General features: G+C 40.1%; 1 protein-coding gene across 1 annotated transcript in view; it reads right to left on the bottom strand.

Annotated features, from left to right (window-relative positions):
* MLIP (muscular LMNA interacting protein) overlaps window positions 1-23,846 on the bottom strand; it is a 71,152-nt gene that overhangs the window by 20,705 nt on the left and 26,601 nt on the right. Inside the window, 5 exon segments of the mRNA XM_075707734.1 lie at window positions 9,368-9,412; window positions 15,401-15,445; window positions 17,178-17,237; window positions 17,333-17,416; window positions 17,499-17,564. Coding sequence (XP_075563849.1) covers window positions 9,368-9,412; window positions 15,401-15,445; window positions 17,178-17,237; window positions 17,333-17,416; window positions 17,499-17,564 — 300 coding nt within the window.

Raw genomic sequence — 23,846 nt, forward strand, 5'->3', positions numbered from 1 at the left:
CAAAATTGTTCAGGTGTCATGCTGCCTGGCCTACTTTTAGTACAAATTGCAGACAAAAATGGCAAGAGCTGTTTTTATGCACAGAAACTCATCACTGACATCTGTTTGTTACTGACACAGAAATAGATTCTGGGCTGTCAAACTATTGTTTGTGGGTTTTGCTGGACGTTTCTGCTAGCTGTTCAGCTGCTTCTTGATAAGTTCATCAAGTCACAGTTTATGCACAGCCATACGTCTGCTTTCATGCTGCAAATTCTGTTCTGGGTTCCTCAGAACAGTAACTGTGAATAAAAGGAAGGGCAACATGTGATGCTGTTAACTTACACCCAGGCAGCAACATATTAGGGGAAAGTCTTTCTGGGGAATAATACCAGTGATTGCATGCTGGATTTCGACAGTATCTTTAAGAGTTCACTTGGAAAAGTACAATTTTAGAGAATTTAGTTAGCATGGATGTGTGATACCCCTCATTTCAGACAAATCAGATTATTTAATCAAGAAAAATATTCTTGGTTAGCTACCAGCCAACCAAAAAATTGGCTATTAACTTGTCAATTTAGTACATCTTTGATTTTTGGAACTCTTACAGTAAAGTCTGTCATGATGGATTGTGGCATAAACTCTAAACGGAGGCTAGGGGATAATTTTAAAATAGACAACTTGTTCATAAGCAAAGAAAAGGAAGAAAAAAGTGTACATTCTCACTGGAATTTGGCAAGTCCTGACGTCCTGGGCGGGGGGGGGGGGGGGGGGGGGCGGGGCTGTGATTAAATTTAAACTTTTCACTAAATTCAATTATATTCCTCTCTGTTACAGCTACCCCATAGAAAATGGGTGGTCTTTGTCACAACTGATATAGACAACAACAGGACTGCTGCTGAGTTCCTTCTGTGGTTGCAGCCCAGAGGAGCAGCTTGCCCAGCTGGGACTGAGAAATAGGTACTGTCACAGCTCCCCATCCTCAGTACCCAGCAGGGTATAAAAATGCAGAGGAGAAACTTGATTCACCACTAGATTTATTTTTTAAGATTTAGACGTACGTTCAGTAACACCATCTGCCTATTTACCAGAGCAATACACCTAAGCAGTCTGTGCTGAAAAAAAGAGAAGCTTACTATGAAAGACAGTTTAAAATGATGCAGCTGAGATTGCTGAATATATCACGTAAGCTCAGTTATGGATCTGCAGGCATCCAGCAAGGACAGGGCAAGAGGGGTGCCCACCGGAGGGGGAGAGTGCAGGAGGCAGAAGATGTCCCCGCATCTTGTGCTTCTGCCTCTGCCCTGGGAAAGGACAGACCAGTGCCCAGCGGCTGAGTGGAAGGCGGCAGAGGAGGGAGGAGCACAACATGCCCGGCAGCAAAATATCTTCCCTTAGCTTTGTGTTTGATCCCCTTCTTTCCACAGGTTGGGGCCCTTTCATCTGCCTCATCAAATAAGAAGAAACATATTCAACTGAAAGCAAAAAATAAGCCATAAGATGATATCAACTTTTTTAAAAGAGTATTGACTGCCAAGTTGCATTAAAAACTTAAACATTTTCATTAAGGTCAACTTAGTGAAAGATACAGTGCTCATTTAGCGAATTTACAGTCCGTAGTTCATGACTATTTCTTTGTAGGATTGACCATAAAATAATTATTTTCCTCTCCAAGATTTCTGAGAAGAATTTGTAAAACTGAAAGACTCCTGGCTTTCAACACAAAGGTAAATATAAAAATAAAAAGGAAACTACAGTTGTTATCAAGTCATCATTACGCAGACAAAGGACCTGTGGCCTTCTAGCACCCTTCCACGCCATGTAACCATGCAATTAAAAGCCCATTGAGGTACCTGAAATCACCAAGGATAAGCTAATCTCCCTATGTAGGAAACCTCTTCCAAAAGCACACTGTAGAAATGCTTTTAAGGAAGCATTTTCTAAACAACATCGCACACTGAAGTGCCGACTGAATCATATGTTTATGTCTTACTCTGCTAACAGAATGGCAGACATCACCCAGCAACCAGAATTTAAAATACTTTATTAGCTCCCTGACAAGCTATATAAAATCTTTGATCCAAAACTAAAAACTTGAAGTCTTTCTTTGATAGGAGGTGGCACAACTGACACTGCTGAGAAACAAGCTAAGAGTTTTGCCAAGGAAAAGCGTTGGTCTTCCTACAACAGCACTGAAAAATGGTAAAGGCTGTTATGGTTGCAATGGGCTGCCATCATGTGGCTACAAGCCTATTAGCAAATCACACAGGGCCAAGACACAAGCTCCAGAGCTGACCCATAATCAGTTGTGCTGATTCAGTGCCGGGATGCTCCCTGGCATGGTGTTGGCCCAGATCAGCAAGCGCACAGTCAGAAATAGGAGGATACAGTGGGCCAGGGATTCTCTTGATAGGAAGTATGGACATGGCCACCCTTCTTCAGGGACAGAAGGTATTTTGGCTGTATGAAAATGAGCCGTGCATGATATTCGCCCCAAAAGTCAGAAGACTGAACTTCTCATCGGCAGGTGTATGGGCATGTTCACCTCTAATTTTTTCCTCTGTTACTATGGCACTGGTTCTCCCTGAGATCTTGCTGAAACTGGTGAGGAAGTTGCCTCTTAACGTTTAACAAGGAATTAGCTTTTTAATATGTTTTCAATGCACTGCTGTTTTGAAGCAGCCTGCCTCTGTGTCAACCAGACAAATGATTAACAAAAATTAGACATGATCAGAGAAAAATATATAACAAAACAGGAGAGCTAGGCTTGGGATAAAAGAGCTAGCTGCCCTCTTTCTTTCCTTTCTGCTCTGAGTCCATCAGACTTGACAAATGGCAAGCACTGAGTCCATCTACCTGCATAGCCTTGATATCCAACTTTTCTGTACAGAGTCTCTTGCAGTCTTTGAAGCCTCCTTCTTCAAATGGGATAACTAAAGAACTCCCTCATGGAGAGGAACCATTCCCAGTCCTTTCCAACAAATTCATTAGTTTTGGGGGAAGGGACCCTGAGGCAGACGGGCCAAGTATGCAATGCAGCACACCTCAGACAACGCAATCATCCTCTGTCAGAACTGAGAAGCCAAAGTCACCTGAGGAGCCTCTAAACTGTTGAGAGCACCTGCTTTCAGATATTGAGGAACTGGCTCCCTTGTCATGAAGGAGCATTGCAGTTTCCACTGTCAGCAAAAAGATGGTTTTTGCCCTAACAATACAAACTTAGACACTTTGTCTAGTTGAATGGTGAATCACCTTAAAATATCCCCCTTCTGTTTCTTTTCTGCCACAACTTAGTCTTCAAAAAGGGAAATATGTTATTGAACATACTAGTTTATTTTTATTTTCCCTTGCACTTGCAAAAATGCAATAAAACATTCCAGGCAGTGTACCAGCCTACAAGGAAGTTCTGCCTTAGCACATTTGAACGCGTGAAGGCATATAACTGTGGTTAAAAGGATTTCCTCTTCCTCTGGCTAAGCAGGAAATTATCCACATCACTTTGAAAACCCTAGGAAGGAAGGATAATTATTTTCTCCACCTCCATGCTGAAGCAGCAGCAGGTCTTGCACCAGAGCACAGAGAACACGGACAGTCACCTGTTTAACAACCTGGTTAAAACTCAGGTTGTCTTTATTTTTGTCCATACTGAAATATTTTCATTTCAAGAAACAGCTGAATTTTCAATAAGATGTCCGAGACTGTACTGTATCATGCTTTCCACTGACTACTAAACTCAGCCAAAGCTAAAATCAGTACAGGGATGAGTGTTTTTCTCAACAGCTGGAGAAAAGGGACAGAGGAACAGTCAGAGCAGTGTGAAGAAGGCGCTCACCTCTGCTGCTGTTCTGGGGAAAAGGGACAAGGCAGGTTTGCCCAGGTGCTGCTCACTGCCCAGGCTGGTGGCAAGGAGGGGGCTAAGGGCAAGCCCTTAGCTCTGACGCTGCTCTCTGCTTCCTTCTCTGCTTCCTTCCCTTTCTTTAGGAAAATCTTTTAGCACATTTAAGTTCCCTTCACCCACATTTTCTTTTGATATATCAGGAACCTCTTTCATTTCCTGCTTTGCTGTGTGATGGCTCTGTATGGACCACTCCGCAGTATAACTGACACATTTCACTTCAGCAGCGCCTGCATTTCAGTGCTTGACAAAGTATAGATGTAGACCCATGGCAAACACTGCCTTCCAGAAGTCATTCATCAGTGCTCAAAGCCCATGAAATCATTTTAGGTGGATAGATGCACCCATGACCCCTGATTTTATGCTGGAACTGACAACTATGATGTATTTGATGTCATTATGACCTGAAGTGGATCTTAAAAGTTGCTGAATTTATTACTATTTTACTTTAAAGAAATCACACCATAATTATTGAGGTGTCATATTCTCAACCATGGTTTAATTAATTTCATGGAGCTTTGGGCTCAATAGCTTTAAATGTAGGAAATACCAGAACCTCAGTAAGATGTGGGCTTCAAAATGAATGAATTGGAGAAAAAATACTTCAAGCTGCCAAGTCACATCTAAAATACCCCAGAACAAAATAAGCCATAGAAATATGTATAGATATTAATGGAAACACCCCAGCTTTAAATCCTGGACCAGACCACGAGGATTGCTATCTGTTTTTCTCTAACATTTTTCTTCCTTTCAAATCCTTGAACTCATCCTCTGTCTAGCCTCGAGTCCCTACAACTCCTATGCACAATCCTTTTCATGCAAGAAACTGCACTGTATTCTTTCTGTTACTATCATTTAAACCTGCTCACAAAATACAGAAATGCCATTCTGTATTTGATCTAAATCTATATGACTCCTTTTCTGCTATTTTTGCATATAAATGTATTTTTATAAATCCTTCCATTGCACACTCAAAACCCATGGATGACTGATGCAGCATTAAAATATCTGAACCAAAAAGACCTAGAACAATGGTACCAAGGCATGCAAGACTGGCCCTGTGTGAATTTTACCTTATTTGCATGATATATAAAGAAAAAATTTATTGTTCATGCTAATGGCAATATTGTGTTTCGTGTTGGTGTGCTGGCTATGGCTTTGCACTTTGTTATCACGAGTCATTCATAGTCATCTTTTAAAAGAGTAGAAAATGGGTTTATGAGAGTCATAGTGGCATACCCAATGCTTCACCTGTCCATTGAATAAAAGTCACATAGTTGAGAGGTATAGCTATAACATTTCTGGTCACCATAAATAATCAGACCCTGGTAGAGCTGGTCAGAGACTCCACAAGAGGAGAAGCAATTGGCTGAATCATAAATGCTGCAAAATTTCTATATAAAACTGTTACTATTGAAGAATCATCATTCATGAATAGAGATCACAATATGCTCAGAGTCAGCATTGCTGTCTGAACAAAAAAAATGCACAAGAATTCCACTGTAGTGATTGCAATTTAAAACAGGTGAAATAAAATATATAGTTAAATAATTAAAATAGCTATTAAAAAAAAAAAAAATCAAAGGAACTGCCAAAAGGATGAAATGTGACCAGAATACCACTTAAGACAGTAAAGTTTCAGAGAAGGTACGCATCGCCTTATAAGAAGAGTTTAAGAGATCAGTAAAGTCTCGGATGTTCAAAGAGCAGTGCTAAAAAAGTGAAGAAAGGAATAAGGAGGAAAAGGCTCCAAAGACAGAAAGCTGTGTTCAAATACAATCTAGAGGGGGAAAAAAAAAAGGGGGGGGGGGGGGTGTGAAAAAAAAGAAAAAGAAGAAAATCTAGCCGATAATACAAAAATGCCAGATATTAGGCCAAGAAAGACTTTGAGAAAAAAAAAAAAAATTACTACATTTACTTACAACTAAAAGTCTATGGGGCCTGTAGATATAATCAAGACATAAAAAAGATGCACAAAGAAGAGGAGACAAAGGCTGAAAATTAATTCCTGACTTCAGCTTTCCTCACAGGAAGACTTAGGGAGGTTCTCACACTGGCAAAGAAACAATTTGGAGGAACTGTCTCAAGTACAGTGTCAATAAGAGAGATTTGAGAACAAATCAATAAAATGAGCAAATAAAGTGCAAGGAATAAATAAAGTTGTAAAGCAATTCCAGTGTGAAATTGCCACACTATGAACTGTAGTGTTTCATTTCAGACAAAATCAGCACCAGAATAATGAGAAGTGGCAACTATGGGGCAGGTTTTACTACAGGATCCTGAAGAGGACCAGGAATCACAAATCACCGTGTGTGTCATTTCAAGCTGCGCAAAGCAGTAGGAGTAAACTATACTATACAACAGAATTAATATACATATGGACAAATAATAGGGAATAGCTTTTGAAAGGGCATTCATACCTGATAAATTTTTTTCAGTTATTTTAAAGAGTCAGTGCAGGACGCAAGAAAGCTGGCTGATACGGCAGATGTCGGTTATGTTTAAACTAGCAATATGAGAATCTTTCAGCATCTACAAACACACATTAGATGAAACCAAAGTGAGAATCAACAGACCATCTTATGTGAGGCTCAGTGTTTGTTTTGCTTTCCCGCCGGGTCCCTAAATGCCTGACCAGGGATAACAAAATGAGGTTGCATCACAGAGCATAAAGTCCAGTGGATGTGCATCCACACTGCACGTGGATTTCCAAAGGCTTTAGTGAAGGTCTGTCAGCAAGGTCTACTAAGGAAATGAAACTGCTACAGAGTAAAAGAGAATATTTCCTATGGACCAGTTAAAAGATTGGAAGCAAAAGGCTGGAATAAATGTTTAAATTTCACAGTGGAAAGAAGTCACAGAGCTCCTCAGAGACATGCTCTGGAATCTGAGCTTTGAATTATGGATGTACACTAGCTAGAAAAGAGTGGCTAGTAAGGTGGCAAAGTTTGCTGGTAATACCAAATCATTCAGGGGAGTAAAAAGAAAATATCAGTGCAAAGAGTTGCAGAGCGATCTTATGATACTGAGTGAATGAATGACAAAAAGGCAGCTGAAACTTAACTGAATTCAGCATTGATACATTTCACAGGGGAAAACTAAACTACCTCCTAAATTTACACATGCAGTGACAAACAAGTTAGCTCAGAAACTAGCTTTTACTACTCAGAAAATATATCTTGGGTTTATTGTATACAGTTCTATGCAAACATTGGCTTACTGCTCAATACAAATAAGATTAACTGAATAAATTACTAGGAATTGTTAAGAAAGGAATAGAAATGACAGCAAAGAACCTCATCACATCATCACGTAAATAGGAAGGAATGTGTTCAGAGCTAGACAAGAGCAGTTTATGGGTTTAGTCTCCCAATCTCAAGAACAAAAACCTGAAAAAGACATAGAAAAGGGCAACAAAGATCATCAAAGATATGGAACAGTATCCATACTTCTCAAAGAGTTGCTAAGCAATTTTGTCTCTTCTGTATGAAAAAGAGGTGACTGATAGGGTACTATGGTTAATACCTAGAAAATAACTAATATTATTTAGAAAGTGAGGAAGGAACAATTATTTGCTGTTTCAGTACAAGGACTGAGGTCAACTAGTAGTTTTTTTCCCCCTCTAGATTGTATTTGAACACAGCTTTCTGTTTAAAACAAAGAAATAAAGCACTATTTGCAATAAAGTACTATTTGCAGATGACACCAAGCTGAGTGGTGCCGTTGACACACCAGGAGGACGAGATGTCATCCAGAGGGACCTGGACAAGCTGGAGAGGTGGGCCTGTGTGAAGCTCATGAGGTTCAACAAGGCCAAGTGCAAGGTCCTGCACCTGGGACAGGGGAACCCCCGGTATTGGGGGATTGGTTGGGGTTGGGGGATGAAGGGATTGAGAGCAGCCCTGCGGACAAGGACTTGGGGGTACTGGTGGATGAAAAGCTGGACATGAGCCAGCAATGTGCGCTTGCAGCCCAGAAAGCCAACCATATCCTGGGCTGCATCAAAAGAAGCGTGGCCAGCAGGTCGAGGGAGGTGATTCTGCCCCTCTACTCTGCTCTGGTGAGACCTCACCTGGAGCACTGCGTCCAGCTCTGGAGCCCTCAGCACAAGAAGGACATGGACCTGCTGGAGCGGGTCCAGAAGAGGGCCACCAAAATGATCCGAGGGATGGAGCACCTCTTCTATGAGGCCAGGCTGAGGGAGTTGGGATTGTTCAGCCTAGAGAAGAGAAGGCTGCAGGGAGACCTTATTGCAACCTTCCAATACTTAAAGGGGGCCTACAGGAAAGATGGGGAGAATCTTTTTAATAAGGCCTGTTGTGACAGGACAAGGAATAACGGATTTAAACTAAAGAAGAATAGATTTAGACTAGATACTAGAAAGAAGTTTTTTACAATGGGGGTGGTGAAGCACTGGAACAGGTTGCCCAGAGAGGTAGTGGAAGCCCCATCCCTGGCAACATCCAAGGTCAGGTTGGATGGGGCTCTGAGCAACCTGATCTAGTTGAAGATGTCTCTGCTCATTGCAGGGGGGTTGGGCTAGATGACCTCTAAAGGTCCCTTCCAACCCAAAGCATTCTATGGTTCTATGATTCTATGATTCTATTTCACACAATGCATAATTAAAAATTAAACCCTATTGCTAGAGAATGTTGTAGAGACCAAAGTATAACAAGATTGAAAAAGTTAACTGGAAAAAATCATGAAAGAAAAAGTGGTCAAAGATTACTAAACAGAAGAAATTGATTCAGGAAGTCCCTAAAATTCCATTAGCTGAAATACAATGGGGAAAATTTCTCATCCACACCTCATTTTTTCCCTGAGCATTCATTAGTGGTCACTGTCACTTTGACAGGCCCCATGACCTCTCTTCTGACTCTTCTTCAGAAGTTTGGCTCCAACAGGACTAAATTATGATGAGAGGTAAAATGAACACCTGATGATGCATAATCTCCTGTTCTTTGCTTGATTTTACCCTTGCTTTTCACTAGTTAAGCCAGCTTGGATTTAAACCAGCATGTAAGAAGAAAATCAATGCCAGAATGTTGCTGCATATAAACAAAATTGTTGAAGTGGAATATTAAAAGAGTCCAAGAACCAGCAGTAGACTCTATAGTTGTTATATACCTCAAGATTCAGCCAGACTCTCTAGTTTGTCACTTGGTCCATGGGTTTACAAGTAGTGTCAGGATTTACAGTTACTTAAAAAAGGTGTGTATTCAGCACAGAATCATAGAATCATAGAATCATAGAATCATCTAGGTTGGAAAAGACCTTTAAGATCATCCAGTCCAACCATTAACCTACACTACCAAGCCCACTCTAGACTAATCAAGAAGAAAGCAATGTAGCTCTGTAGATGTAATGCAGCTTTGTAGGAGGATATTGACTACAGCTTCTTTCAAAGGACTAAGAAAGTAAATAGTCATTATTTTAGATTTTGTGCTTGTGCAAATTTTGAAAAACAGCGTATCACAGCTGTGCAATACATACCAGCTGACTCTCTGTTACCATAGGTGCCGATTTGCAAAGGTTGGCCTGCAAAAAAGGTAAATATATACAGTATTACATACAATAGCATAGTGATTATAGCAATGACAGAAGAAAAATCCATGGACTGCAGTATGCTTAGGTACAGAAGCTTTTACCACTGATGCAGTAACATGTGATTGGTAAGAAAAGTTAAAATACTGTCATTTCCAGTTTATTTCTAGGTATAATCAAATATGGATGCCTGTTGTTGAAATTTTAGGGATACTTTCTTCCAAATTTCACTTTTTCATCTTGATCTAATTTCAAAACGTAAATCCTGACATTCCCGAGCCTGCCGTTGTCTATTAATTTGCAGCATCAATTATATTAACACTATCAATTGTATTGGGAGCTTGGTTCAACCTTTTCATCCTTCTGACTTCACACAAGGAAAACCAGAACAATCCTACTCAAGCACTACTTTTTTCTTTCTGAGTATACATTGAACAGCAGACGCCCTATTTTCCAGATCAAGGGTAAATGTGATGAATGCAAAGTATTTGTGTGTGTATGTGAAATAGCCATGTGCCACATGCTTATTTGCCCACACAGTGGTGAGATTCAGAATGTCTGGTGCATTGATCCCTCCAACCAATTCCTTCAACCTCTGTAAGAGCTCCACTGGATACCACAGTGTTTCTGTACAGATTACATGTCCTTCCTTGATGCAGGTGTGATTTGGAGTCCTTGAGACTCCAAAATGTGAATATTCTTCAGTATGGTGGTAAAAAAGTACTAGATAAAATGGTTAGATGTTATAGCTGTAGTAGAAGACAAGTCAGCACCATTACAGCCTGCACCTTCTGCAGAAGGACCACTACAGTTGGCTTTTTATCAACTCAGCTATGTGTCCCTCTCACCTTTTCAAGCAGAAAAGCAATCCCAGCACATTTGCAGAGGGAAGAACATGCTCTTCCTTTGTTCCCCTGTGACAAAGTCCTTGCAGAGATTTGGCCACAGAACTCCAGATGTGGTCTCCCAAGTGCTAAATAGAGATGTTTAATCAATCCCTGGACCTGTTGGCTCTACTCCTGCATTGGTGGTGAGAACAGCGTCACCATGAGTCATGTTGGAGGACTATGGTCCTCACTGAGAGCACTTACCTCTCTAAACACAGCCACTGGTGGAGGAAACCTTCCCACCCACACAGGAAGAGCTGTGATATAGCACTAAATCTACAAGAAGTACATCTTTCTACCCTTGACAGAGTAAACTAGAGTTTTTACTAGTGGTTACTTACATACTAGGAACTGTCTTTCATACCATTAACGAAGTGTGATGACCAATTTCATTGTGAGCTTAAAGACATCAAAGCACTTCAGAATGATCTACAGATACAAGCAGGCTGGAATTAAATTCTCTCACTTAAATGGTGCACATTAAGAGTAAATCTCATTTCAAAGGGGTTACCTGAAATGTACATAAGCACAGCAGACCACAGGTAAAGAAAAGCACTGCTTATTTGTGCATGTGTCTGTGCATTTTTGGTTGCTTCATGTTCTCTCATTTTTTCACTTGTGTGTCATGTCTGTAACACTTAAAAAAGATTTTTTTAATGATAGAACTGTCAAGAAGAGCAAAGATGTCCATCATATTCAAAGTAATTATTGCAATTAGTTATGAGAAATTATTTTTAAAATAGTTCTAAGTGGGCTAAATGAAAAAATTATAAATTTGCTAGAACTTGAAATTAAAGAAAGCTTTCATTGGTGCCAGTATTTATATGGAAACAGAATTGCTAAGTATATATGTTAGGGCACTCAATAGCCATAAAAGTAATTTATTAAGAGAATTATTATATTATTATTACAAACCAGCAGTATTGTCCCTAAAGCCAACAGAGATGTACAATTATAAAATGGTGATTGGGATCACATCAAAGACCATACAGTTTAAAAAGCTATTCATTGACAGCTGTAGTACTTAGTTGTCAGCTGATATAGACCACTGTGATTTCACTGGTCAGACATTTTTCCATACTTTTTATACACTCCCTTGCTATTTGTACAAACATTTACATCCTTAAAAGCTTCTGAAGTGCATGAGAAGACAAAAAGTAATTGAGGCCAAGGCAAATCTATGCCATTTTAATTGTTAAATGGCAGGCTATTTCAACACATTTGTATAGTCTGCTACTCCATATAACTTATTGAAGTAATTAGTGATATTATCATGTGTGCATACATATACATTTATATGTGTGTGTGTTTATAAATAATACTTTAGCATGATGACAGATTTTCCTATCCCTGACTCATAAACAAATTAAAGCTTTTTTTTAAAAAAAAACCACTCTCAAAGCAACGTTTTGACAAGCGTCTCAATATCAGACATCATGAATACAAAAAGAATAAGAAAATTATATTGCTACATTATCATTTTAATTCTTTCTAGAAAAATTAATTCAGTTGTATGAACTAAAAGCCTACTTCTAAAAGAAAAAGGATTTGCAAAAAAAGGATGGCTGAAAATCATTAGTCTAAGACAGCTCACATAAGACACCACAGACCTCCTGGGGGAACTCACAATTTGATATTATGATAACAAGTGTCCATACAATACTCAGTTCCTGATTTCTACTGGAGACACTGTTAGATTGGCTCAAAGTAGGCACCCTGTTTCAAAACAGACATCTTGTACCTACCATGAAGAAATGTTGGCCCCTGGACTGTATCTCTTCCAGTGAACAAAAGTCAGCACACACAGAGGCTCAGGAACAGGTCCTTTCCAGTTAATGGTTAGGACACTCCCTTGCATGCTTTGGTCCACACCAGCTACCACTCTCCCAGACAGTTCTCCGTTGTGGTCTGCGTGGTAGCATTGAGCATGCTGCTCTCGGTTATCTGAAGGGATGAGGCCACCCTGGGCCTTGTGCTGGGATGACAGGCTCACTTTGAGGGGAGGGAAGTGGAAGGGGAAGAGGAGAAGACAACTCTATGGAAAACCACCCCAGTGTACCCTCACCCCTAAGAGAGAACAAGCCACCACATGGTTTATTAGCTGGGACAGAAATAGCCTTTGTATTTCCTACTAAGGAAGCAGAGTAAGAGAGGGGGAAAGAGCTGTGATGTATGAGGGCTGTTTGGGACACCTGGATCATCCCTCAGGATGCTGCAGCGTGCAGTGATGGCAGAGTCCAGGAGAGCCTGGACCCACCAAGTTCAGCCACCACAGCACAGCCTGGAGACCATGGTCTGTTTTCTAACACACAAAAAATTCAACATGCTTGTACAATTTGCAAGAAAGTTACCAATAATCCTCTGTGTTATGCCCAAACATATTTTTAAATATTGCTTTTTTTCATTTATCTAGAAAGCTCCAGGGGAGACTGGGAAGGAAGAGTTTTTAAGAGTGACTTTCTGTTGCAGCAAAGAAAACCTAAGTGTATCCCTAAGTATATAAGTTGGATGCCTGAATTTATGGTATATGTCAGCCACAGTTTTGGGACCTGAAGATCTGCACTGGAGTGGTATTAAATTGTCGCGGTTTAACCCTAGCTAGCAACTAAGCACCACACAGATGCTCGTTCACTCTCCCCAGTGAGATGGGGAAGAGAATCAGAAGACTAAAGTGAGAAAACTTGTAGGTTGAGATAAGAACTGTTTCATATTCGAAATAAAGTAAAATAGTACTAGTAGTAATAATAATAATATACAAAGCAAGTGATGCACATTGCGATTGCTCACCACCCACTGACCAATGCCCAGCCACTCCCCAAGCAGCAGTCACTGTCCTTTGGCCAACTCCCCCCAGTTTATATACTGAGCATGACGTCATATGGTACGGAATATCCCTTTGGCCAGTTTGGGTCAGCTGTCCTGGCTATGCTCCCTCCCAGCTTCTTGCGCAGATGGCAGAGTACAGGACTTAATTTAGCATAAACACTACTACAACATTATTCTCCTACTAAATCCAAAGCACAGCACTATGCGAGCAACAAGGAAGAAAATTAACTCTATCCCAGCCAAAACCAGGACATAAATATACTCTGTTCTCACAGACTACCTCTGAAACACACTCTGTTATTTCATTAAAAAGCTGTCTTCCAATATCCTTTCTAATTAGTATGAGCCAGAACAATCTGTCAAGTAAAAATCACAGTATGTAATAAAATATGCATACCGCCACATTCAAAAAGCAAAATTGAATTGATCGGCCAAGCATTGTATGCCAGGCATAAAACTGGAAGGCCTCTATTGTTTTGCCAGCACTGCTTTCATCGAATCATAGAATCATAGAATCATTTAGGTTGGAAAAGACCTTTAAGATCATCCAATCTAACCATTAACCTACACTACCAAGTCCACACTAAACCAATCAAGGGTAGACTAGACTAAACCATGTCCTGAAGTGACACATCTACCCTTTTTTTGAACGCTTCCAGGGATGGGGACTCCACCACCTCTCTGGGCAGCCTCTTCCAATGCTTGACTACCCTTTCTGTGAAGAAATTTTTCCTAATATCCAATCTAAACCTCCCCTGGCGCAGCTTGAGCCCATTTCCTCTCATCCTATCGCTAACTACATGGGAGAAGAGCCCAACACCCACTTCACTACAACCTCCTTTCAGGTAGTTGTAGAGAGCAATAAGGTCTCCCCTCAGCCTCCTCTTCTCTAGGCTAAGCAACCCCAGCTCTCTCAGCTGCTCCTCATAAGGCCTGTGCTCCAGACCCTTCACCAGCTTCGTTGCCCTTCTCTGGACATGCTCCAGCACCTCAATGTCTTTCTTGCAGTGGGGGGCCCAAAACTGGACACAGTATTCCAGGTGCGGCCTCACCAGCGTCGAGTACAGGGGGACAATCACCTCCCTGCTCCTGCTGGCCACACTATTCCTGATACAAGCCAGGATGCTGTTGGCCTTCTTGGCCACCTGGGCACACTGCTGGCTCATGTTCAGCCGCCTGTCAACCCACACCCCCAGGTCCTTTACAGCCAGGCAGCTTTCCAGCCACTCTTCCCCAAGCCTGTAGCGTTGCATGGGGTTGTTGTGACCCAAGTGCAGGACTCGGCACTTGGCCTTGTTGAACCTCATAGAGCTGGTCTCGGCCCATTGATCCAGCCTGTCCAGGTCCCTCTGCAGGGCCATCCTACCCTCCAGCAGATCGACACTCTCACCCAACTTGGTGTCATCTGCAAACTTCCTGAGGGTGCACTCAATCCCCTCATCCAGATCATTGATAAAGATATTAAACAAGGCTGGCCCCAAAACAGTCTTGGGGGACACCGCTTGTGACTGGCCGCCAACTGGACTTAAATCCATTCACCATTGATTTGAGGTTCAATAGAAATGCTGAATGATGAATAGTAAACAGATTTCTCACCACATGACTAGATGAGTTGTAAGTAAAATATGGAACCTGCAGTAACTGTATGCTAGTGAGAATTAAAATGTTAATTGGGTTTAATGTTTCAATAATTGAACAGATGACTCTATATAGAGATTTTCTTTATATGTTGGAATGTGTATATAAGTGACAAAACAGCTTCTATTCATCTAAGGATAAACTGTGGGGTTTCAGCCACCTCTATACCTTGGAAAGAAAAGTTCAGGTCAACCCCAAATTCTGATGGATAGGCAAGAACTAAAGGACTTCTACCAAAGCAAGTCCCCTACAGTGCAGGCTGAGTCCAAACAAATACACCCTTCAGCACCCATAACAGTCTGTTTGCCAAGTATCTGAGTTCTTGCCCCACGCTTGAAAGCAAACAACAACAGAGAAGTGTGTGAAGAAATTAATTTTAACATTATATTCACACAGGTAAAATTATCAATAGACACCACACTGAAGAGATTCTGGCCATGATAGATTTCCAGCAGTGGGAAGACATCTCAAGTCTCAATTGCCAGTGCTCTAACATACTCACTTCTCTTTACTGGTCAACACCTCAGGTCATGAGCAGATGCCTGTGCAGATTCACCCAGTATTGTAGCAAGAGCCGACAAATTAGACATTTCTGCATGCAAAATTGCAGAGTAATTATAAAAGTACTTACATATCTGGTTTCACGCCCAGCTGCTCTCTGCAGTGATGTTGACACCTTGAACAAAATAAATAGATATATTAAGAGCAAAGAGTTACTCTGAGGAGTAACTCAAAGAGATTTTCATCATTGTGACAAGTTATTAATTACTCAAATTCAAGAAAACTTCAGTTTTCCAGAAAGACTCATACAATACATGAGAATAAGTTATACTAAAGTTTTGCTTGGCATGTTTATTGTAGAAAATACTATTTAAATTTTACTGCTCAAAAACATTGATCCCACTCTACTGAGGATGACATTTAAATTATCTCTGAGAACTCTCACAACAAAAGGCTTATTAGTAGATAGCCATAGGTGTGGTTGCCCCATGAAATTTAAGTTGCATTTGCTCACAGAATAACCTGAAATGACACCTTTCCATGTTCTCATTTGCAAGAACTTGCTTTCATCTGACTATTCCATGCTATTTCTAAGGCATTTACTTACAACATACACTCTTTTTTCCTTCCTGTCAATGACTCTCTTTGACCCTCAGTTTAAACAGTTTGCTCTCTCGTTCTGAGGTCCTCACAACCTTTAGCTTGGTCCCTATGCTGCACCCTGTTAAACTTATTTTTTGCCCCCTTTATTTCTTTAATGATTGCTAACAGATGCCTTCCATTTGGTCAAGGCTCAATTCTCAATTGCCCAAGGAAGTAAGTTTTGGATGCTATAGCTCAAGTTAGTAGCAGCATTTTAACCACTTCGGATTCAGCGCAGGCATTGGAAAACATTCCCTCAATAACAGTCTCTGCCTGCTTCTTTGGCTACTAACATGTTTCTGACTTTCAGCTGCCTGAAGCCCAATTCACCACTGCGTGTTGGTTGATAGAAGTAATTTCAAAAATTACAATTAAATTTGAAGTGTATATTGAATATAGCCACTGAGGAATGCTGGTTCTGTGCCCTATTTTTGCATGGTGGACTGGACATTGTTCAGGATATTTTTAATGCATTAACTTTTTGATGTGTTCCTCTGCCAAAAATCCCCTTCCTCCTGTTTCCAGTTGGATTTCTACCATTTTCACTTTTCTATAGCTACCACGACCAACTTAAATTTACCCGGGGCAAACTGAGTACAGGACCCTCTTCCCTTGGTTAGTCATCCTTCTGAACCCAGAAGGCACATCAATATAACTTAATGAAACTAGAAATTTAACACCAGTATAGAAAGTCATCCCTGCTTCTCACTACCTGTTTCTAAGTTATCCAGGGTAAATGGATGTAGCAGACATACCCTTCCTGTGAGGGGCCAGAGTTAAAAGGAAATCAGCATTTAAGAGCAAGTCTACTTATTCATTTAATTATCCCATTATTTGAAAACCAATAATGAACATGAAAATAAATGTTCTGAAAGATGTTTCCAATCATTGAAGCTAGATACATTGGCTCCTCTGTAATATGGACTCATAGATGGGATGAAATCTGGGAGATGGCCAGAGATCCTACAATATGGAAGGCAAGGTATGAAGGATTTCTTCCTTGTGGATCCTAGCCTCTGAAACCTTAATAAGCAGTTTCATAATATAACTTCTTCTGACTTCAGGAAAGCATTCTGCAACAAAGACTGCACTGACTGCAGGGCTACAGTTCTGTCCTTCCATGTCTTTTAACCCACCGGACACTTCTACTGATGTTGCATCTCTCAGCTGCAGCTTTCTGTTGCCATAGGCTCTACTGTGATTTTGCATGTCTTGATATATACCTGGAAAGAGCACTCACTGTGTGGGTGGGCTTATTCACCTACCTTGCCAACATCTGACTCCGTGCTCATCTGCAGAAAGCTTGGAGAAGACTCACATCGGCGCTGGAAAATTATTTTCAACAGAGAACAGACTTATTAATGACAAGAGGCAAAAGGAAAGGAAGAGGAAAAGTCAATCCCACATACTGATGGGTTACCATAGTCAATGGGTCCTGCAGGACTTGATCAATGACAGCACACAGCTCTTCTGTTTGTTGTCTGAGCTGGGCAGGGGAGCACATCTGAAAAAGGAGGACGGATCACTCAGTTAACCTTTGCTTTTTGTTTTTAAATAGAGATTTGAAAGACATATGACAGCACTACCTCTGAATGGGTGTCCAAAGCAGTGCCTTCAGTCACGCTAGCAGTCTTGGTTGGCTCTTCTAATGCCTGCAATTCAAAAGATTTTGGTGTGATACTGAGTTCAAAATTTTAAAAACCAAGCAAACATACACTTTTTGCTATACTGTATTTCCAAAGGTGCTACTTTCTGTTTCACCGTGGAAAGACAGAAAAAGAAGAAATTACAGGCCTAGCAAGGCTCTTCAGGTTACCAACTTCTGATTCTGAATTGGAAGGGGGGTTGCCGAGAGAGAGAGTATTCAAGCTAGGTGAATTGTCTCTACTTTTAGACTTCAGAAACTACCAGCTTAAATTGTCATCTTCGACAATGCCTCCGTCCTTCACAGTAAATGTAATGCGGTGAATGTGCACCATGTGCCACAGAAGGGTCGGGGGGCTGCCTGCTGCGCAGCATCGGAGGAAAGCAACCAGCTGTAAGCAGGTGGACAAGGCAGGGATCCAAGCACGCAGGAGGCCCTGTCTTTTCCTGCAGCAGACTTTTTTAAAACTTCTTTTAAAAGTGCCTCCTGTTTAAAGAGGATGGTGATTCCACATTGCAACAAAAACAGTGGTCAACATTTTTTGATTTTAGCCTGAAATCAGGAAAGTATAAAGTGAAATATGTGCTATACATATGTGATATCACACTAAGCAGATATGCAATCCCTCCAAAACAAAACACGAGCTTCTTGTGCTTGGATATACCTCCTGCTTTCCTACAGCCATAGCTGGAGCAGGTTTGAGAGCAGTGGAACTCAGTTTGCTAATTCCTCCGCTTTACTCTCCAGTGCTCAGTTCCCTTTTAATCTTTGTCCAGAGTCTGTGAGGCACACTGTCACATCCATCACCCATTTTTGCTTTGAAGTGATTTTCAAATAGACTCTGTGCCAAGACCAAAAATTACTCTGGAAGCCTGCTGATGTGTGAAGCTGGACTACAGGGGAGGGTTTGTGGATTTTTTGTTTAACACATTATCTTCTTCTGAAGTTTCATTTTGCTAGCTAATTGAAAAAAATAAATTATAATAAGAGAAAAAAAGAGCATTCCAGTAAAACACTTTTTTATGCATGTGGGATTCTGTGGGAACGGACTGATACCAGTGAGGTGGGTATGAGGCCTGGCCAGTCATAGAAGACATACGTGGAGGTGGGAGAAAAATGGCAGAATCTTTAAAAAAAAGAAAATAAGCATACACTTAAGTAATTATTTCTGAGTTTAATTTTGCTGAGTACAATTTTGTTTTCTTTACTTGTCCAGCTACAGGCAGCCTACATCTATGTATGTGTAACTGAAAAGTTGATGACAATTTACTTTTAGTATTATTTTAATAGCATCCACAAATGATCCTGCACAGAAGTACATTTATGGAACACCATGTCTTCTATGAGAGAGTACAGTAAGAAAATTAAGAATAGTTTCTTTCCAAACAGATTTCTTCCTTCCCTTCCAGCTCTAGACAAACCTGTTGGTCTTAGAGTAGTTGTAGTTCAAAAGGAAAAACGTAAAAGAATGATTATTTTTGACATACAGAAGTTAATGTAATCTTATCCCAAGACAGAGGATGAGAAGATAAGCAGTCTTTCTCATCTCTGCTGTCTTATCACTGCTACCCAGCCAAATTCTCAGATCAACAGACAGTCCTGTAGAAAAGGAAGGCTCAGCTAAAGAGGGCTCAGCACTACAGTGGAGTACTGTGTCCCCAGTTCAGCTTCAGATGAGATTGCATCCTCTTGGTAAACAAAAAATGAAGTGATAAAATGAAGTAGAAGAGTCATTCCAGTACCTATTAGGGCCAAGATTGCCAAAGCAGCCAGCTGTAGAGAGAAGGTGAGTCTGAACAGGAGTTAGGAAAAACACCAAGTTTTAATCAGTCACAGGCTCAGAATGGAGAAATTGCTAAGCTTCTCAAAACCTCCAAGAAACCAGTAGGTCAATGAACATAATAAAGTAATTGTTAAGAAAAAATACATGTTTCTGTTTTATATTCACTTCACCAGAGCAGTGGGAGAGCATGAACACAACCAAGAGTAAGAAACAACTACCCAGAAGATACTGAGGAATCTTTCTAGACGACCTACTGCCACATCCACAAGTCTCTGTTCAGAACCAAGACTCTCGATAATTTAAGTACCAAACATCCATCAGTTTAAGTAGAAACTGGGTACCCAAATATCTTTGCATTTTGGAGCCTTCATTGACTAAAGAACTCAGGTAAGTGCAGCACCAAGGTCTGTGTGCTCCACAGTCCCCCTGAGATACGGCCATCATGCAGGAGCCATGCTAGAGAAAGCTGTAGTGTTCTTCTCCTTTTTGAGCCTTTGGGGAAGGAAAATTTTAATCTTCAAAGTGATCCATCTAATTTCTTTCACTGTTTCAACTTTTTTCTTTTTTTTTAATTTGAACAGCCTGAGTGCTGAGTGCAAAATACAACTCAATTTTTTTTCCAGCAGAACATTATTTTTTTACATTTCAGCATAGAGAAAAATGTGAGATTAAAAAAGTATGACTAGCGTTTTTAAACTCATTACTGGAGTTATCATGCAATAATGTTATGATTCATTTAAAGCATTAGTCTATCTACAGTACTGTTGATTAGTGCTATCAACAGTATTCAAGCTTCACTTCCTATGCTGATGGTCTAACAATATTAAAGTGGAACATTCCTATTTAGGCATTCAAACTTTTTTATTATATATGAAGAACAATAGTGGCACCACAATTAAAAAGAGTGCAATTTAGATAATCAAAATGTATTTGTGACAGAATTTAAACATTCAGATGAAATAACCAGTTGTTGAACCACTAATTATTCCCTTGCAAAGGGCAACTTTGTGTATGATGTATATATGCCATTGACGTCAGTGATGACTACACCAATTCCCTCCTCTTTCCTGCAAGCTATTTGATTGCTAAAGCTGTATCAGAGCTGAAAGGATACTGGTAAATGAGCCAAACAGGATCTCCAATATTTTGTTAGAAGAATGAAAGCTCCTGGCAACATACAGGAAATATAGAACATTGTTTCATCCACCAATGAACCACATCAATAGTAGGAGAAGAAACTAATATTGTAACCTGGATCTGACACAGCTTCCTTCTTACTGTATTGTGAAAACCCTGGGCTGAGCAAAAGCCAAGAAGTTTCCTCTTCTTTTATTTCTCTTGCATATTTTTCCCATGAATATCTTTTCCTAAGCCCTCAGCACATGCAAAATATCCCTCTGTATTACGGAACTTCACATACCATGAGTTCTTTTAACTTCTCCTTGAAGATCCTGGGACACGATACTGAAAAGACCTGACTACTTTTCCTCTTATAAAATAATTAATACTAAAAGCTGAAAGGCCTTTGAAAGAAAGAGGGAACTCACAGCCTGCTCCTACATTGGCACGCTTGGTTATTATTACAGACAAACTAGGCCCTTTATCACTCTACAACTGCACAAATTATTTCCTTTCTTGCTTACTACTAGGTATTTATTGCTAGCCTTGAGAAGCATTTTGACATGAACATGTAATCTGCATGCAAGAAATTCACCTAGTAAGTGCTGAAGTACTTCAGGAAAACTAAAATCTTTTTTTATCAAGATATTCTCAACAAAGTGTTGTCAGAAATGCTTTCCAGGTCCAGAAACATCCTGACATGCTTGATAATAGCCAATTATCCAAGTTCCTGCTGTATGATTTCAAGGAGCAACTCGAATCCACATTTGCCATGATCAGTCCGTATACCAATGGATGTTTGACAATACAGTTGGTAAGAGTTCCCTCAAGGCAGGAACTTAAAGCTGGATCTCCAATGCAGCAGATCACTGCCATATTTCCTCAGTTGCATTTCTTTCTTAACACCCTCTTTTTCCTTCTGCATGAGGAGGAAAATCTTTTTTTTGTTTGTTTCTTTTTTCTTTTTTTCCTCCACAAGGAGAATATACTGCACTGCTGGCATTCTGCTGTGTAGGTGATGGGATGAAATTACTAGGTCTTTGGAGTTTTCCTAGAAGTGTAACATCATATGGAAAGACTGTTTTAGACTCTCTTGAAGTTAGCCAAATTGCATTGTGACAAGAGAAAACGTGAAGAACAGTCATAAACAGACAAAATCAAAAACCTAAAATATTTATTAAGACAGAAGATTTTTCTACATTTATTTAAAATTGAAATTATAGTTCTCTGTTTGTAATTAGTTGATAAATACAAGACACATAAGTCAACAGTGCTTTCATTTGCACCTCTTCCATCCATACCCAGTTATATCTACACGCTTTTCAAAAGCCTTAATAGTAGGATAAGCCTTGACTATGAAGCCGTTGTGCTTCATGGCACACCCTATCATCCTGGTTTCACCACAGTTCAGACTGGGGGAAGTCTGAGCAGAACATCTGCAGTGCCTCTCCCCCCCAACTCTGTATGCCCAGGTTTCCTTCCCATCAAAATGATGCCCACATAAGGGAAGTTCGCCCCAATCAGCATGCAGAGGGGGTGTGTATCTGGACAAACACAGCAAACCCAAATTCCACTGCATAGGCCTTGCTGTAGACCAAAGATGACTGAATTGTTAAGAGAAGACTTTTTGGGTTACAATTCCAAGGCATCCAACAGTTTTTGGCTTATATCTCAAATTTGACATAATTCTGAAGATGAAGCAGGATCTGGTTTAAGAGATTGTCGACTTAAGGTTAAGAATGTTTCTGTGGCTCCCTGAAATAAACTCTTCATCACTGTCTATTCTGACTGAAAGATATTTTCATAAATATTTGATAAATACAATCTGTACATAATAGATGTATTACTTTTTAAATACTATCTGATTAGGAATGGAATTTTTAATTAGACTGTGATTACATCTATATTAGAAGCTATACAAAAGTGAGTGTCAGTGGAGGGGTGACTCACTGACTCAACGTTAATAAGGCCAGAAGGAATGACAGTGATCACCTGGTCTGACCTTTTTTTTAAACCACAGAACTGCATGGAATTACTGTATGAAGTGCCAGAAAAGTGTCCTGTCTTGATTTTTCAATTTCTGTGATAAAGAGTCCATTTCAGTCTCTGGAATTTTTTTCTAATGGTTAATTAATTTGTTTTGTTAAACTTTTGCCTTATGCCTACATTAAACTTGTCTGGCTTCGTCTTCTAGCCAGTGGATCCTATCATCTGCTGGGTTTAAGAGTTCATTATCATAATCTGCGGACCTGCCTCATCGCTACGAATCTGTGTGGCTATGACGGCACTGCTGACTGACCATAGTTACCACCACCTCATTATCACCATCTCTGCTCTCCTTGCTCAGGCGCTGTGGAGCTGTGCCCTTGCTGGCGAGGACACTGTCCTGCCAGCCTTGATGTCACCCTGGCTCCTGGTTCACCTTCCCTGTGGAGCAGCTTGCACTTGCTGCTCACTGACAAAGCCTGACCATGCTGAGGATAAGTTCCTTAAAAACAAGTTTTTGCTCTTCTGACTGTGATGGAAGTTGCAGCCCAATCTTCTAAGAGATATCCTGGATTGGGCTTTTTTGGAGCAGAGCACTGGTGATGTGAGGAACGTCAGGTTCATACAAACTCAAACAGCTGGAAAGCATGCTAGTTATGAGATTTGATGAGATTAAGCCACTTCTGGGGTTGCCAAAGTATACATATATACACATATATATAGTGTATATACATATATAGTATATACACATATATATAGTCAATAAGCCTTTTCTTTTCTGCTAATGAGCACAGATTTGAACAACTTGTTTTGAGTAAGAATACTGGAGAATAAGAAGAACATGTTCTAGAAAAAACATTAAGATGATTATAGCCTAATGGTTTCATAAGAAATTGAAAAATGCTGGCTGAAATTAAAGCATCTCCACACACATAAAAGTAAAAATTGACTTGAGAAAGAAAGTTAGACACAAGGAGGCAATGTAGAGGCAGACAAAGCATTGTACTTTGCATGACATATCAATGGCAGTGTTCTGGCATGGGGTCTAATACCGCATATGAATTGTCACTAGGTTCACCCACATCACAGTTCTGACTAATCTTATTTCTCATCACCACTCAAATTAAGTAATATAAATACTCACACATTGGAAAAGGCTGACTTCTGAGAATATGCATTTCCAGTTCAATTGCATAGTAAAATACTTTTTTAGCACTTTAGGCAGATGATGTATTCCTAATCACGCATACAGCTCAGTAATATCTGTGCCTTGCAGATATTACGTGCCTGCCTTCCTTGTTAAAAAAAAGCCACTTGAAAGCTTCTTCTCCATGTAACCATTATTTTAATGTTAATAAAACATCACTTATGTAGTTAAAATCTTACTGTCTTGAATCCCTC

Source organism: Pelecanus crispus, chromosome 3 (genome assembly GCF_030463565.1).
Source record: "Pelecanus crispus isolate bPelCri1 chromosome 3, bPelCri1.pri, whole genome shotgun sequence".
Lineage (NCBI taxonomy): Eukaryota > Metazoa > Chordata > Aves > Pelecaniformes > Pelecanidae > Pelecanus > Pelecanus crispus.